The 13,030-nt window shown below is 51.8% G+C and overlaps 1 protein-coding gene across 1 annotated transcript in view; it reads left to right on the top strand.

The window, feature by feature from the left end:
- The first annotated feature begins 275 nt into the window (after positions 1 to 275).
- Positions 276 to 13,030, top strand: part of MED26 (mediator complex subunit 26) — a 54,887-nt gene continuing 42,132 nt past the window's right edge. Inside the window, exon 1 of the mRNA XM_017893693.1 lies at positions 276 to 794. Coding sequence (XP_017749182.1) covers positions 723 to 794 — 72 coding nt within the window. The 5' untranslated portion in view covers positions 276 to 722. The remainder of the gene's footprint in view (positions 795 to 13,030) is intronic.

Genomic DNA, 13,030 nt, shown 5'->3' with positions numbered 1-13,030 from the left:
CGTCTGGTTCCCTCGCCCTCACAAAAACTTCGGCAGCTGCTCAGCCTGCGACTGTCGTCCCCCAGTCACGCGCCGGGAAGGCTTTCCTAGAGGAAGGATTTTCCCGCTGCCCTCCCTGCCCTGAGGTAGCCGCCGCGAGAGTCCGGGTTCAAGGACTCTCTGCGCGCGCGCTTCCGTCAGAAAGCCCCGCCCCGCGACCCGGACGGGGGCGGGGCCTCCAGGCAGCGACCGTTGCCCCGCCCAACCTCCTCCCAACGGCTGCCTAGGCCGGGCGACAGGGCGGGGCGGCACAGGCGGGTGAGTGCGCCTGCGCGCGCGTGCGCGGAGGCGCGGGGCGTGGCGCACGGACAGCCCCGCCCATGCCTGGCGTCTCCGCCCGTCCCATCTCCCAACCTCCTCAGCGTGGCGCCGACGCTGCGTGCGGCGCGGACTACCCAGAGTACTCCGCGCGGGGGCAGCTCACTGGAGTTTGGTTCTCGAGGCGGCGGCAGCAAGCGGTGGCGGCTCCGGCGGCTCCTCCTCCTCCTTCGGTGGCGGCGGCGGCCCGGGACCGAGACCCGGCCCCGGCTCCCCTCTTCGCCACCCCGCGCGCCCCTAACCCCCCGGCGCCGCGGGGAACATGCGGCTCCGGCTCCCGGAGGCCGGCGAGTGAGTGACCCCCGGCCCCCGCCTCAGCCCGCCCGCCCGCTGGCCCGGCCGCAACCCCCCGCCTCGCCCAGGCAATGACAGCGGCTCCGGCGTCTCCGCAGCAGATCAGGGACCGGCTGCTGCAGGCCATCGACCCCCAGAGCAACGTAAGTACCCGCCGCGCGAGCTGGGACGGAGGCCGCATGGGCCTGGGACCCTCCCCTCTCCTGTCCCCCTCGCCCACCGGGCTTCGGGGGACCCGTCTGGCGCCCACCTCCCCTCGAGGGCCACTGCCATCTCTGCCTCTCACTCCTCGGGCCCGGGCCGGGGGCAGGTCGGGCAGCCCGGCAGCGCTTGGTACGTGAGGCCGAGGCTTCCGTGCGGCCTGGGCGGAGGAAGCAGACGGGGGGCTAAGGGTAGAGTTTATCTCCCCTTTCTGCTCCAGCTCTATGACCCTCACTGCTCTGGACGAAGCTGCTCTGCATCGCCCTCCCTCCGGGACCCGAGACCCCCGGGAAGCCCTCCCTGAGCGGGGGAGGGGAGGGAGAAGGGCTGTGAAGCAACTGGTGTCCGGGGTATGACTCGGGGAACCTGTGTCTCCCATGTCTTGGCCTTCTGGCTGATCAGAGAAGTCCTTCCCCCGCTTCCCGGCTGGGAGCACCTTCCTGGCTTCGGAGAGAACCCCCAGTGTGTTTTGCCCCTGGCCGGTACCCAGGGTACGTGGAGAGTCTGTCTCCCGTCTGTGACTGGACACGCCTTCGCCAAAACCCTCTTGGGGTCGCTGCCAGCGACAGATGATTTCGGGGAGGGTGGGATCCTTCCTGTTGCCTTTCTGGGCCTCAGTACCCATTGCGTCTCTGACCAAGCCAGAGCTCCATTTTTTGGGTAGTGAATTAAAGAGGACTTTTCTCTCCCGTTTACCCAAGAGCCCTGTGTCAGTAGGCTCTTTCCCTCACCTGGGGTTCTCAGCCTGGTGGCTATTGACCCAGACTGTCAGGGTTAACTCCAGGTGTCGCTTCCTCGGGTGCCCCTTTGCTGAGGCTACTGTTTGCGGAGGGACCGCCCCTTCCCCCTCCGTGTGTGTGTGTGTGTGTGTGTGTGTGTGTATGTGTGTTGTTGCGGGGGTGGGGTGGGGGTGGGAAGACTGATCTATTCTCATATTTTCTCCAAGAGTTTCTTGGCAGTGGGGGTCATACTTCCCGCGGCAGGAGCAGGGCGGTGGGAAGATGCAGTAGCATCCAGGTATGAAGTGAGGCCTTGCTTCCCAGGAAGTGGCCATTGAGATCACTTTTTAATATGCTGTGAATGGAAGAAAAAAATCATCTTTAGCTTGGCCAGGTAACTCAGGTTTCTCTCACCGTAGGGGTTTTACTTGTATTTTACATGAGCTTGGCTGATTACTCTTAGCAGTATGCTTAACTCTGATGATGTTTTTGGAATAATTCACGTTGACTTATACAATTTTTGGTAAGATTGAAGGGTTATGAGTTTTTTTCTAAGGCCCTGTGTTTGCTGTAATGTAAGTACTTCTCTTATTCCTGGTATTCAGGTCCCATTAACATTGACTTGATGGTAATTGTCTTTAACGAATGTTATATTATACATTTTTGTTATGACTTTGGGGGTGGAGTGGGCACAAGCTATATAAAACCTTCTCGAATGTCCTTTTTGCAGTAACTGGTGCCACTGCAATTTTAAGATTGAAATATTAGAGGATAAAACTAGTGACATGAAAAAAATAGCCTTGGTGACTTGTACATCTTTTGTGGAACCAGAAGGTAATTTTTTGAATTTCATGCACTCGCTTTCCTTCTGGAGAGTCTGAGAGGTTGCTGAGATATTAGCACTGATCCTTAATGCCACCTCAGAGAGCTTTGGGATCAGGCGGCACTTTGACAGGCGATCACAGTGTTGTAGATTAGGTCACTCCAGTGACCTCACAGTTTCCAGTATTGTGTAAGGCTCTAATCAAAAGGGTTCCTTGAGGCAGAAGAAAAGAGGACGGAACAAATCTTAGTTTTGTGTGTCTCAGCTCATGCAGAAATGTTATATAGGTCCCTGGTTATGTTACCTGGCATGGAATTTGCATTTCATATCGCTTATTTTCAGGGACTTTAGTGATGATCTTGGGCAGAGTCCTGCTAACATGGGGTGGATGGATTTGGGAAATTATCTTCTTGATTATGAGCAATGAGGAAGGTGCCTCCTTTGTGATTGATCCTCTGAGCGCTGTTATGGGCCATTTGACAGGACCGTTCGCTTTGAGCAAACACCATGCAGAAACAGCTGCGGTGGACAGGGTTGCTGGCGGAGGTGGTGGTGAGAGCCGGGCATGTCAGTGCATCTGCAGTTTCTCTTGGATCAATGTGGGCTCAGGTGAGAGCAGGTGGCTCCAGCACAGGTGCTGCCGGTGTGCTGCTCTCTCCTCTCTGCCCTGCCCAATGATGAATTCCACTACTGGATATTTAGTTGACACATATTTAAGATGCTCGTGGAAAAAAAAAAAAAAAAAAAAAAAACGGGGACAATGTTGAAGAGCCAACACTAAAATTAAACCTCTTCTGAGAGAAGCGGCAGAGAATTGTGCCATGTAATGCTTACCTTTATGGGCATGCAATTATGGTTAACAAACTTAGCTATTGCTTGCAAAATCAGTGTCAGGAACTGACCTAATATCCAAAAGTATCTGGAAAGTTAGGGAAGTGACGAAGAAGTCGTGTTTACCAACCATCTCCTTGACAAAGGAATTCTTAGGAGGAAAGTTGTTTCTGTGCTCTTTTAGCCCCTGGAGTATGCATTTGAATTCCTATAGCAGCAGGCTCAGAGTTAATAATTTCTGCCAATTCAGTAATAAAGTAAATCCTCTACTCTCCTTTTCAAAAGGCTACTAACGGTTTTTCAGAGCAGTTGGAGCTTTTCTTTTCGTCGTGCACCCTTTCAGCCCAGGGTGTTGAAAATCTCTCCGAAGCGCAGTGTGTGCATGATTGTTCCAGCTTACTCTCGCTGCATTGTGGGTAAAGTGAAGGACTGTGTCTTACTCTCGCATAGCAGTCGTAGTGAGCAGTCTCCTCAGCAGGTGATTCGGTTCCCATCTGCCTGGGACACTCTTTGTTTTGTGGAGGTACGAGCTTTATCTTCCTGTGTGGCACGCAAGCTTCTTGGGATGTTTCCTGTCTTGTCTTCTCCCTCTAGAGCAGAAGCATTAGGCACACTTTCTATCTGCTGCTTAAACTGACTGAACCCTAGCATCCATCTTGGACCTGTACCTGAGGAGCTACATGTGAGCCCCATTTTACTAGGAAGCCTTTGTAACTGCTTTATGCCCAAAAGTTCAGTCGTGGAATATTCTAATGCAGAACTTTGGAGAGGGAAGGAATCACAGGTGACTTGAGACGCTACTCGGTAGAACTGTGAGGAACATGGATGTTAAGTGATGATTAACAAACTTAGCTTTTAGAGGAAAGGTCCGACGGATAGTAGACGGTGTACTGCATCCTAATGACAAGTAAAATAACAGCACAGGGCAGGACTTGCTAACTGCAGGTGAATGTCCTGTGCTCAGAGCAGGGAGAGGCCTGAGAAGGTCCTGCAGCAAAGAGGGACTTGAACTAGCCCTGGCCGCTTGTGTCAGTGCCTCCAGCTGTCAGGCTCTGAGCGGGAAACGTCCTTGGGAGCTGCTTGCTTTCTTACAGCTCTTCAGGCAACAGAGACCAAGGGGGAGGTGACCAAGGCACTCTGCAGAGAGACCCAGCAAGAAAGATAATTTTCCCACCTAAGAATTGGAAGGTTGGATGTTGCTTACTTTGACTTGCCTGCAGATTTCTTGTCCACAGGGTGGCATTGGGAATGGGTGTATGCACCCCATAAACCTCCTTCCAGATCTAAGTTCAGATCCTGGAAGGGACAGCAGAGTCTAATGTCAGTTGTTCTAGAAGGGTTTTTTTTTGTTTTGTTTTGTTTTGTTTTTAATATATCTTTGCAAGGTACATTGTGTGAAGTTTCTCAACTAACAAAATTCTAAACCAAGGTGTATGCTTTGTTAGTTTGTGTGGCACCATGTCAGAGAGTTCTGCTTCTTCCCAACAGCCTTGTGAGTGGGGGAGCCAGTCTCCCCTTTTGCAGGTGCAGAAGCCAGCAGCATCAGGTAGTAGGTGCTGCTCAGTGGTGTCTCCTGGGGCAAGCAGAGGACAAAATGCTTTTGTTTCTTACTGACTTAATGGGAGGTGTGGAACCAAAGTTAGGGACTTACCCAGAGTCATTAAGTGACAGTCCTTAGAGTCCTACCAACTCTGAACACCACCACGCTGTCTTGAAAGATGGAGAGATGGCTCCAGAAGAGGCACGTGGGGGCAGCGTTTTTGAGCTGGTAAGAAAACTTGTGGGGATCCTGTAACGTCCCCTACAAGTTTATGTGAGATTACAGCCTGGGGCTGGATCTACCTATGTTAGATCTAACAGCGTGATGATATGAGACAGCCTGTCCCGTGGACATCGTAAGGTCTCTGTCATGGACAGAAACCTGGGCCAGACCACGGTGTGGCAACTAGCAACTAATGTGGAAGTTTTCATGAGTCTGTGTGACCAGTTTGCTTTCTACTTCAACATTACAGCACTTTTGATATTAACTTAAAATGCCATTTATTCTGCAGAAAAGCAGAATAGTATAAATTGCAAAATGAAGGACTTTTGATTCTGACCCTATCCAAAATGGTAGGGGACCCTAAACCCAAACATGTAAATGCCCACTGCTCCACAATTGCCCAGATTCAGGGACTCATCTGTCTTTACTCTGTCTGTTGTGGCCAGGACACAGCAGAGGAGCAGCGTGGTGTTCTCTGACTTCAGGAAACAGATAGCAAGTGTCACCTGTGACACAGGTGTATGTCCTTGTCTTTGACTCATTCTGTCCCTCAGGAGAAAGTGGACTTTACAGTCTGTCCTCACTGAGGTTTCTGTGTGGTCCTCAGACTATGTTGTCCTGGTTGGAGGTCCCCGAGCCCTGGAGGACTGTCCAAGACCAGCGTGTGGCAGGGGCTTTGTCCTGAATACAGATGTAAGAAGGCACCATGGTCACATCAGCCCCTGGGCAACTGTGTAAGATAGGACATGTACCTTAAGGGCGCCAAGCTCTTTTAGGTGAAGGAGGACACTTGGGCTTGCCTTTTCTTGATTTTGGGGTCTGCAAACATCTTCTCAGACTGAGCTGCAGTTTAACCAGACTGACTCCAAGTGACTCCAGTCCAGTGGGAGGGGTCCCCTGGCCACTCCCCCACTATCATCTCCTTCTGGAAACTGGGTGCTTTGTCACTGCACGTTGTGCTTTTCCTTTGTATTTCTAGTGGTAGGCTGTCCCACGTCTGCCTGGTCCCTTTGGGGACCGGGAGCTGGTTGTCAGAATGGGTGGCCGAGTTTGTGGCCCAGTGAGTACAGGAGAGGCAGCACATTTCATTCCAGTGTGGTCTCGCTAGCACCCATGCTGGGAGAACCTTCCAAAACAGCTGCTTTTCAGTCTCAGAGCAGGGTGTGGATTTGCCATAGGGATTCCCTGAACCGGGAAGCATTTCCTGAGTGAGAAAGACACACCGATAATTCTGCATGCTCTATTTAAAGGTCTTCTCTGAATGGATTCCATGCCTTGGGAGTCACTGCAGTTACATTTCAGTCACTAACTGATTAGCAAGTGCTCGTGTGCTGAGTGTAGAGGATACAGACCTGAAGATGCCCAGCTACTGTGCCAAAGGGGCCTGGCGCCTCACAGGGAGGAGGGCAGATAGAGCATAGTCATGAATGAGCTGGGTGGGGGGTGCCATGGCACGTGGGCTCGGCAGTCGGATGGCCTGATGGTGCTGCAGGTCTCAAATCCAAATGGAACAGTTCTCCGTGTGCCTTATTTGAAAACAGTTGAGAATTCTTAAGAATATGAGATGGCTTTCTTAAGTATATTCTGTCATCCAGTTTTTCAGAATAAGTTCTGTAGTCAGGCAGGCAGGCTCTTCTTGCGTTGTCTCTGGCATGAGTGGAACAGAGCTGGAAGGAATAGTCGGCAAATTATTGCACAGTTTTCCCTCTCTGCCGTGGGATGGGGCACAGGCAGATGTCAAGCTGTGTCTGTGGGTATGGTCGGGGTGTCTGGGCTTGAAAAAATGGAAAGGGTCTTGGGGTAGCGTGTACGTGGCACTGATTTTCAGCATTTGGGGTGTTGTACCCTCTGGATTAGATTTGCTCTGTGTGGCTTTTGGAGGCAAGCCTAGGGGTAGGGAAGGTGAGAGTTCTGTGATGTGCTTAGGGGAGCGGTGGATTATTGTCAGAGCTTAACACAGTCAGGGGGCACTGTGAGGTGGCTATGTGGACATGCGCAGGCCCTTGGATTCTGTGTATAGGCCATTGGATTCTGTGACCAGCCAAGTACCGGGAGGTTGCGATTCTCTATGGAGCCTATTCAAAAGGAGATGGGTCATGTCAGGTGAAGTACCAGCTGCCCTCTGGGAACTCATATCCCAAGGATTGCCAGGCAATTGGGGTTAAAGGCCTTTGGATGTTACTGGGACTGCAGCAAAGTTTCCTGGGTTCATCCACTGCAGGAAAATGAATCTTGGAAATCCTCAGGGGACTCATCAGGTTTCCCCTGCATACAGAGTTAGGCTCAGTCTCCTGTGTGCCAGCAGCAGTCTCTGTTGGGCAGCAGAGGCTGCAAGATGAACAGCCTCTGTTTACTGAGCACTTACACAGTGCCAGACGCTACTGTGTGGAGCGTCTCATTGCTTCTTTGAATTACATCTAGGGTAGGTGCTTCATCTTCATTTTAGGGACTAGGAGAGATTCACCCATTTGTCTGGTATTACAGACAAGGGAACCAGAAGCCTTGGGTCTGAATCCATCCCTGGGTGGTTCTGATGTCAGAGGGCTTAACTATGACAGTCTTCCGCTTCCCACATCATTGGTGCCCAGCATGGAAGCTGAACTGCATTGCGTCTTCTAAGGTGTACCCTTGCAAACATGAAGTGTTTTCAAATGTTACATTTTTAATTCCATTCCTTCCCAGTTCCTACAACTTTTCCCCCTTTAAATTCCTCTAGCCTAGTGGCTCCAAACCTTTTGAGTATGAGAGTTCATTTTTATCATCAGAAACCTTCTGGAACCTTCACATAACAACAGGTGTGCTTTGAGTAACTGTTCTAAAGAAAATTCGAGGACAGAACCTACTCCTAATCCAGTTGTGCTTCGAAATGAAGTTCTGCCTTGTCGTCAAAACAGCATCAGTGTAACTCTGAGAGCAGGCCTTACCTGTATGTGTGTGACACCTGGAATTTGACCTTTGTGCTGCCTCCAGTTGGGAGCCTCCTGTCATCCCTGCTGCCTCCCTTTTCTGAAACCTTGCCTGGTTTAATCCAAGACCATGTCTCTCAGGAACCAGTCATCGTTTTAACACTGTATATTCTGCTGATAACAGGTCTTGTTGGTTACATTTTCCATGTGATTGTGAAGTGCCCAAGTAGGAGAGCAGGAGTTGCTCCCTGAGTATCTCGAACTGCCACAGCATGTGGGTGCCCAAATGCTTGGTGCTCTTACTGTGAACAGGGCCAGTTTTGGGAATGGCTGTCTGCGTTACTGAGCAGGTCCTAGGTGCCAGCAATTTTCAGCACTTCACCTGCATTCAAAACATATTTAATCTTCATAGCAGGTGTAGATTAAACAGGAGGCAGGTGCTGGTGAGGAAACTGAGGCTCTGCGGACACAGCTGGAAGAAGGCTAGGTGGGATGAGGCTGGGCTTGGAACACACCCACCTGCTGGCTGCCTTCCATGTCATCTGTGAGAGGCCAGTGGGCACGTGCTGCGCAGGCACTCCCCTTTCTTGCCTGGGTCCAGCTCTTTATGCTGGATTCATCTGTGCGCTGCTTTTATGCCAGGCTGGGAGGACAGTGGTCCCTGAAATGCTGTGTGCTTTCTCTGGAACTGGCTGAGGAAGGGGTGTGAGGTGTGTTTTCCTCTTTCTTTCTCATCTGGTATTTTTCACACTAACAGAGAAGGTGGCGCTTGAGCTTAGGTTTCTGCCTGTCTGTGTTCCCTAGACACTGTTCAAATGTCACTTCGTCTGTGAAGGCTGGGTCCCCAGCGATCCTTTGGCCTTTTTTGGTCATGTGACAAAACATATGGCATTCCTGGACACACATCCCCCCAGATTTTCTTTTGTTATGGCCAGAAAGTGGGGTGCGCTTTGTCCAGACCACTCCCTGTGGTGGGTCAGCCTCGTGGCTGCTGTGGAGACTCGGGTACTGGTGTGCTGGGTGCACAGCATGGTTTTGTAGGGTGTTGGCTGTGGCTGGCCTTGACTCTGGTGGGGGTTCTGTGGTGCAGGTGTCAGCAGTGGTGAGTTACTGGGAGGACTCAGGTGCGTGTGACCCGTGGCCCACACCGAGAGCCCAGTGGGCTGGCAGCACTCCCAGGCCCTGGCGGCCCCACTGCCTGCTTGTGCCTTCAGCACAGCAGTGCACTCTTCTGTTTCCCACCCACACTCCTGGTCACATTGGCTCTCTGGGCAGCCACCTGCACACACTGGGTTTAGGTTCTTCTTATCCCCTTGATGACTTGTTTTGATGTCCCCACTTCTAGTCATCAGGTTCCTGGCCCAGCTTGAGTTGAGATAGGTGCAGAGAGGTGGCCACATCCTCTTTCCCACCAGAGTGATGTGGTAGTTACCATGGTAGCTAACAGCCCTCCTGTTCTGCAGGCCAGCCCTCTAGAACCCTTTATAGATGCTGCCAACTCCATTCACCTCCCGGGTGCATCTTGCATGGTGCCTAGGCAAGCAGTCCTCAAGCTGGCTTTTCAGTGCTGTCAGTGGGAGACCCATGATACTGATGTGAAGGGATATAAAATAAGGATAACTTTTGTGTGGTCATTGGTTCACATTGTTTCCTTCCGTGTTCACTTAACTGGTTGCCTGTCTTTACTTCCTATACTAATTCTGTGGCCTGTCCAGCCCTAGAGGGAGGTTAGTGCTGTACTGGTGGCAGGAGCTTAGACACAAAGGGGCTGAGGGTCACGCAGGCCCAAAGGCAAGTCTGCGATCAGGTGAGGACCTGGTTTATCTCTCTCCCTCTTTTGCAGTGTTGCCTTCACACAATAGGGTGTCTTCCTCTCCGTCCCAGCAGTTTGAGGATTTTCCCTCACCGAACTCCCGACTCTGCCGGAATCCCCACCAAACATTTCCTAATGCCTTTTCTGAGCTTTGATTGAATCAGCAGTTTGATTGAATTAGTTGATTGGTTTACCCCTGAATCTGGTGTGAGTTTCACCCAAACAGTCCCACAATAGAGGGGGTGTTCCCAGGAGACATCAAGGTCCTGTTAACGAGAGAAGAGTAGTGGATCCAGTGTCCGTGGATGTGCACTGATGTCATCACCTCTCCTGAGGTGACCGTCACATAGTTGGGCCTTGGCTCCAGAAGGCAAAAATGGGAGTAACTGAAGTGTAAGGTCCAGAGAAGCAACAGGGTGGTTTGGCTGGTGTGAGGTCACTGCGTGGAGTTTTAAGTACCTTCTCGTTCTGGTTGAACCGCAGACTGCATTTGCCTGTAGTCACCCTTGGGGACCTCGCTGTCACACTGTCCTAGTGCAGGTGCTGGCCAGCTGCAGCTTCAGATCCTGTCCTGGGCTGGAGAGAGTCTTGCATGGTGCTGTTTTTTTCCTCCCTGTCTTGACAGTCTCCTGGTGCTTCAGTCACTGCCTGGAATGGAGCTCATGCTGGGGGAGGTGGTGCGGTCCAGGTGGCCTGAACCCCCCCAGGCCTCCTGTGGTCATGAGGAAACTGTGCTGTGACCCAGGCAAGAGCTGTGGCCTCTCCTGTAGCTTCTCTGAACTTGTGGACCCTGGGCAGAGGCTGGGAGATCTGTTGGGTCTGATTGTCCTGCCTGTTTCCTCTCATCTGTTCTTCCCGTACCTGTGTTTCCTGGCCTGGCTTCTTCCCCTTTGGTTAACGGAGAGGGGTGGACTCAAGTGATCTTTCTTTTGCAGCCTCCATTTCCCAAACCCCACCCCCCACCTTGTGTTTCTGGGGGGGCTCTCAGTAAGCCCCTGAAGTTGTTGTCTGCTCCCCCTTTTGCCTGGCAGTGACAAAAGTGGGCTACATGTTAAGTAAGTCTCAGGCTCGTCTGTGAGGGAAAGGTTTGTTTTTTTTTGTTGTTGTTGTTGTTGTTTTTGAGATGGAGTCTCGCTCTGCCCCCCAGGCTGGAGTGTGCAATGGCGCGATCTCGGCTCACTGCAAGCTCCGTCTCCCAGGTTCACACCATTCTCCTGCCTCAGCCTCCTGAGTAGCTGGGACTACAGGCGCCTGCCACCAAGCCTGGCTAATTTTTTTGTATTTTTAGTAGAGACAGGGTTTCACCGTGTTAGCCAGGTTGGTCTCGATCTCCTGACCTCGTGATCCGCCCACCTCGGCCTCCCAAAGTGCTGGGATTACAGGCGTGAGCCACCGTGCCCGGCCTTGTGAGGGAAAGGTTTGTGAATGGGTATTTCACCTTCACTTCTGCCTTAGGGGAGTTTCTCAAGCATTTCATTTCTCACCTTGATGGTTGGTGGGCAAGCAAGCGCCTGAACTTGTGGGCCCCTGAGGGGAGAGCCTGTCTTCTCCCAGGAGAGCTTCAGCACTGCCCTCCTGTGAGCTCCTTCTGCATTTGCGGCCCAGCTTTTTCCCTCTAAACACTGAGCTGAGCTTAAATAAGTGCTGTTTGGGATTGAAATTGGAGTGGAGAGAAAGGAGAGGGAATCTTTTCTGTTTCTGGTCCTCGGCACTATATCTGCGTGTGTATGTGTGTCTGTCTCTGTGTGTGTGTCTGTGTGTCCGCAAGTCTTGTGGATGGGCTGCTTCATGTGTTGGGAAAGGCAGCAGCTCCTGAGTTTGACCTGTCGTAGAGAGGAGTTACTTTCTAGTTTCCAGTTCTGGAAACTTCAGGAGACACACTCTGGCTTGGCTTGGGGTGGCATGGGAGGGCCTTTTAAGAAAGTGTCAGTGCCCACAGGAAGTCAGGGAGGTTTTTCCAGAAGGAGCAGGGTCTTTTATGCAGACGGAAACAGCATGTGCTCCCAGGCTGCTACAGCCCTATGTACCTGAAGGAAAATGGTGAAAACCCTGGCCTGGAGTAGGGAGGGGGCATGTTAGGTGTTCTGGTGTAGTTGGCAGGTGGTATTTGTGCTGGATAGTATGCGGAAGACTTGTGGATTGCCTCTCTGGACATGCTGTCTGCCCAATGAGGAGTTAGGGGTGTGACCGAGTGGGCACCTTCTCATCACCCTGGTGATGATTCTTCTGTGTTGAGAGCACTGTGGACATGGTTTCCTATCTGGTTGGGTGGTGGGCTCCCTCAAGTTGGGAAATAGGAAGTGGCATCATCTGTTTAGGAAGATGAGCTGTCCTTGGGCACAAGGATGCCTGTTGTGTTTGTCACGCCAGGTTGTCTTTTCTTTAGGATGCTGTTCTCTGTGCTCACCATGGGCACTTGGAATGAATGACAAGGCCTAACAGTGGGGGATGTGTGCCTCCCTGGTTCCCTTGCCCCTTGCTGCATTGGTCTCTTTTTTTCTCTCCACAACCCCTTCCAGTGATTCCTGCTCCCCCCAGGTGTTTTGGCTTTGTGTAGCTCTGCTCACGGTCTTTGGCCCTTAAGACTTTCCCCAGGTTGTCTCAGAGCCACGGCTTCCTTGGCACCTGGACACTTGCTCTCCAGCGCTGTCTCCTGTGCCTGGATGTCTAGACAGTCCACTCCAAAGTGGATATACCTTCTTCACCTCTGCTCTTGTCATGCTGTGCTGTGTCTGTTGGTGGCGCCATGATCTACTGCTCTGTAGACCACCTTAGGGCCATCCTGGAGTCCTCCTTCCTGCAAGCTGGACCTTTAGAGGATCTAGTGCAGCAGTATCCCAGTCAGTCTCCTGCCTTTGTATATCTGAAAACAGATTGGGATGATTGACTTCTCTGGTGGTCTGTTGCTGACTGGGTAGAGTCTCAGCTCTTTAGGTGGCATATAGTGGAGAAGACAGTCTTTCTCCTGGGTGGAGGACTTAAGCAGAATGGAGTTAGAACCATTGACCCTGCCATTCACCTTGCAGCCTTCAACGAGGTTAGATTTGCAGCCTTTGTTTTTCCAGAAAGATGTAAAAAATGCTGCATAGGAAGGCTTTTAAGAATGGGACATGGCCCTGTGCATGAAGCATCCTGGGTGCTCACATGCATGCTACCTAATAATACACAGGTTTGGTGGTAGAGAGCCCATCTAGCTCCCATTGCCTTCCTCCTGGTCTCTGCATCCTCGTTTTCCTGAGAGCTGCCCATTCCTCTCTCCAGTCCATGCACATTGGATGGTTAGTAATGTAGGTACAACTGGCCAGTCATGGGGCTGCATCTTCC

This window comes from Rhinopithecus bieti, unplaced genomic scaffold, assembly GCF_001698545.2.
Source record: "Rhinopithecus bieti isolate Rb0 unplaced genomic scaffold, ASM169854v2 scaffold_23826, whole genome shotgun sequence".
Classification (NCBI taxonomy): Eukaryota; Metazoa; Chordata; class Mammalia; order Primates; family Cercopithecidae; genus Rhinopithecus; species Rhinopithecus bieti.
This window is presented reverse-complemented; position numbering and strand designations above follow the sequence as displayed.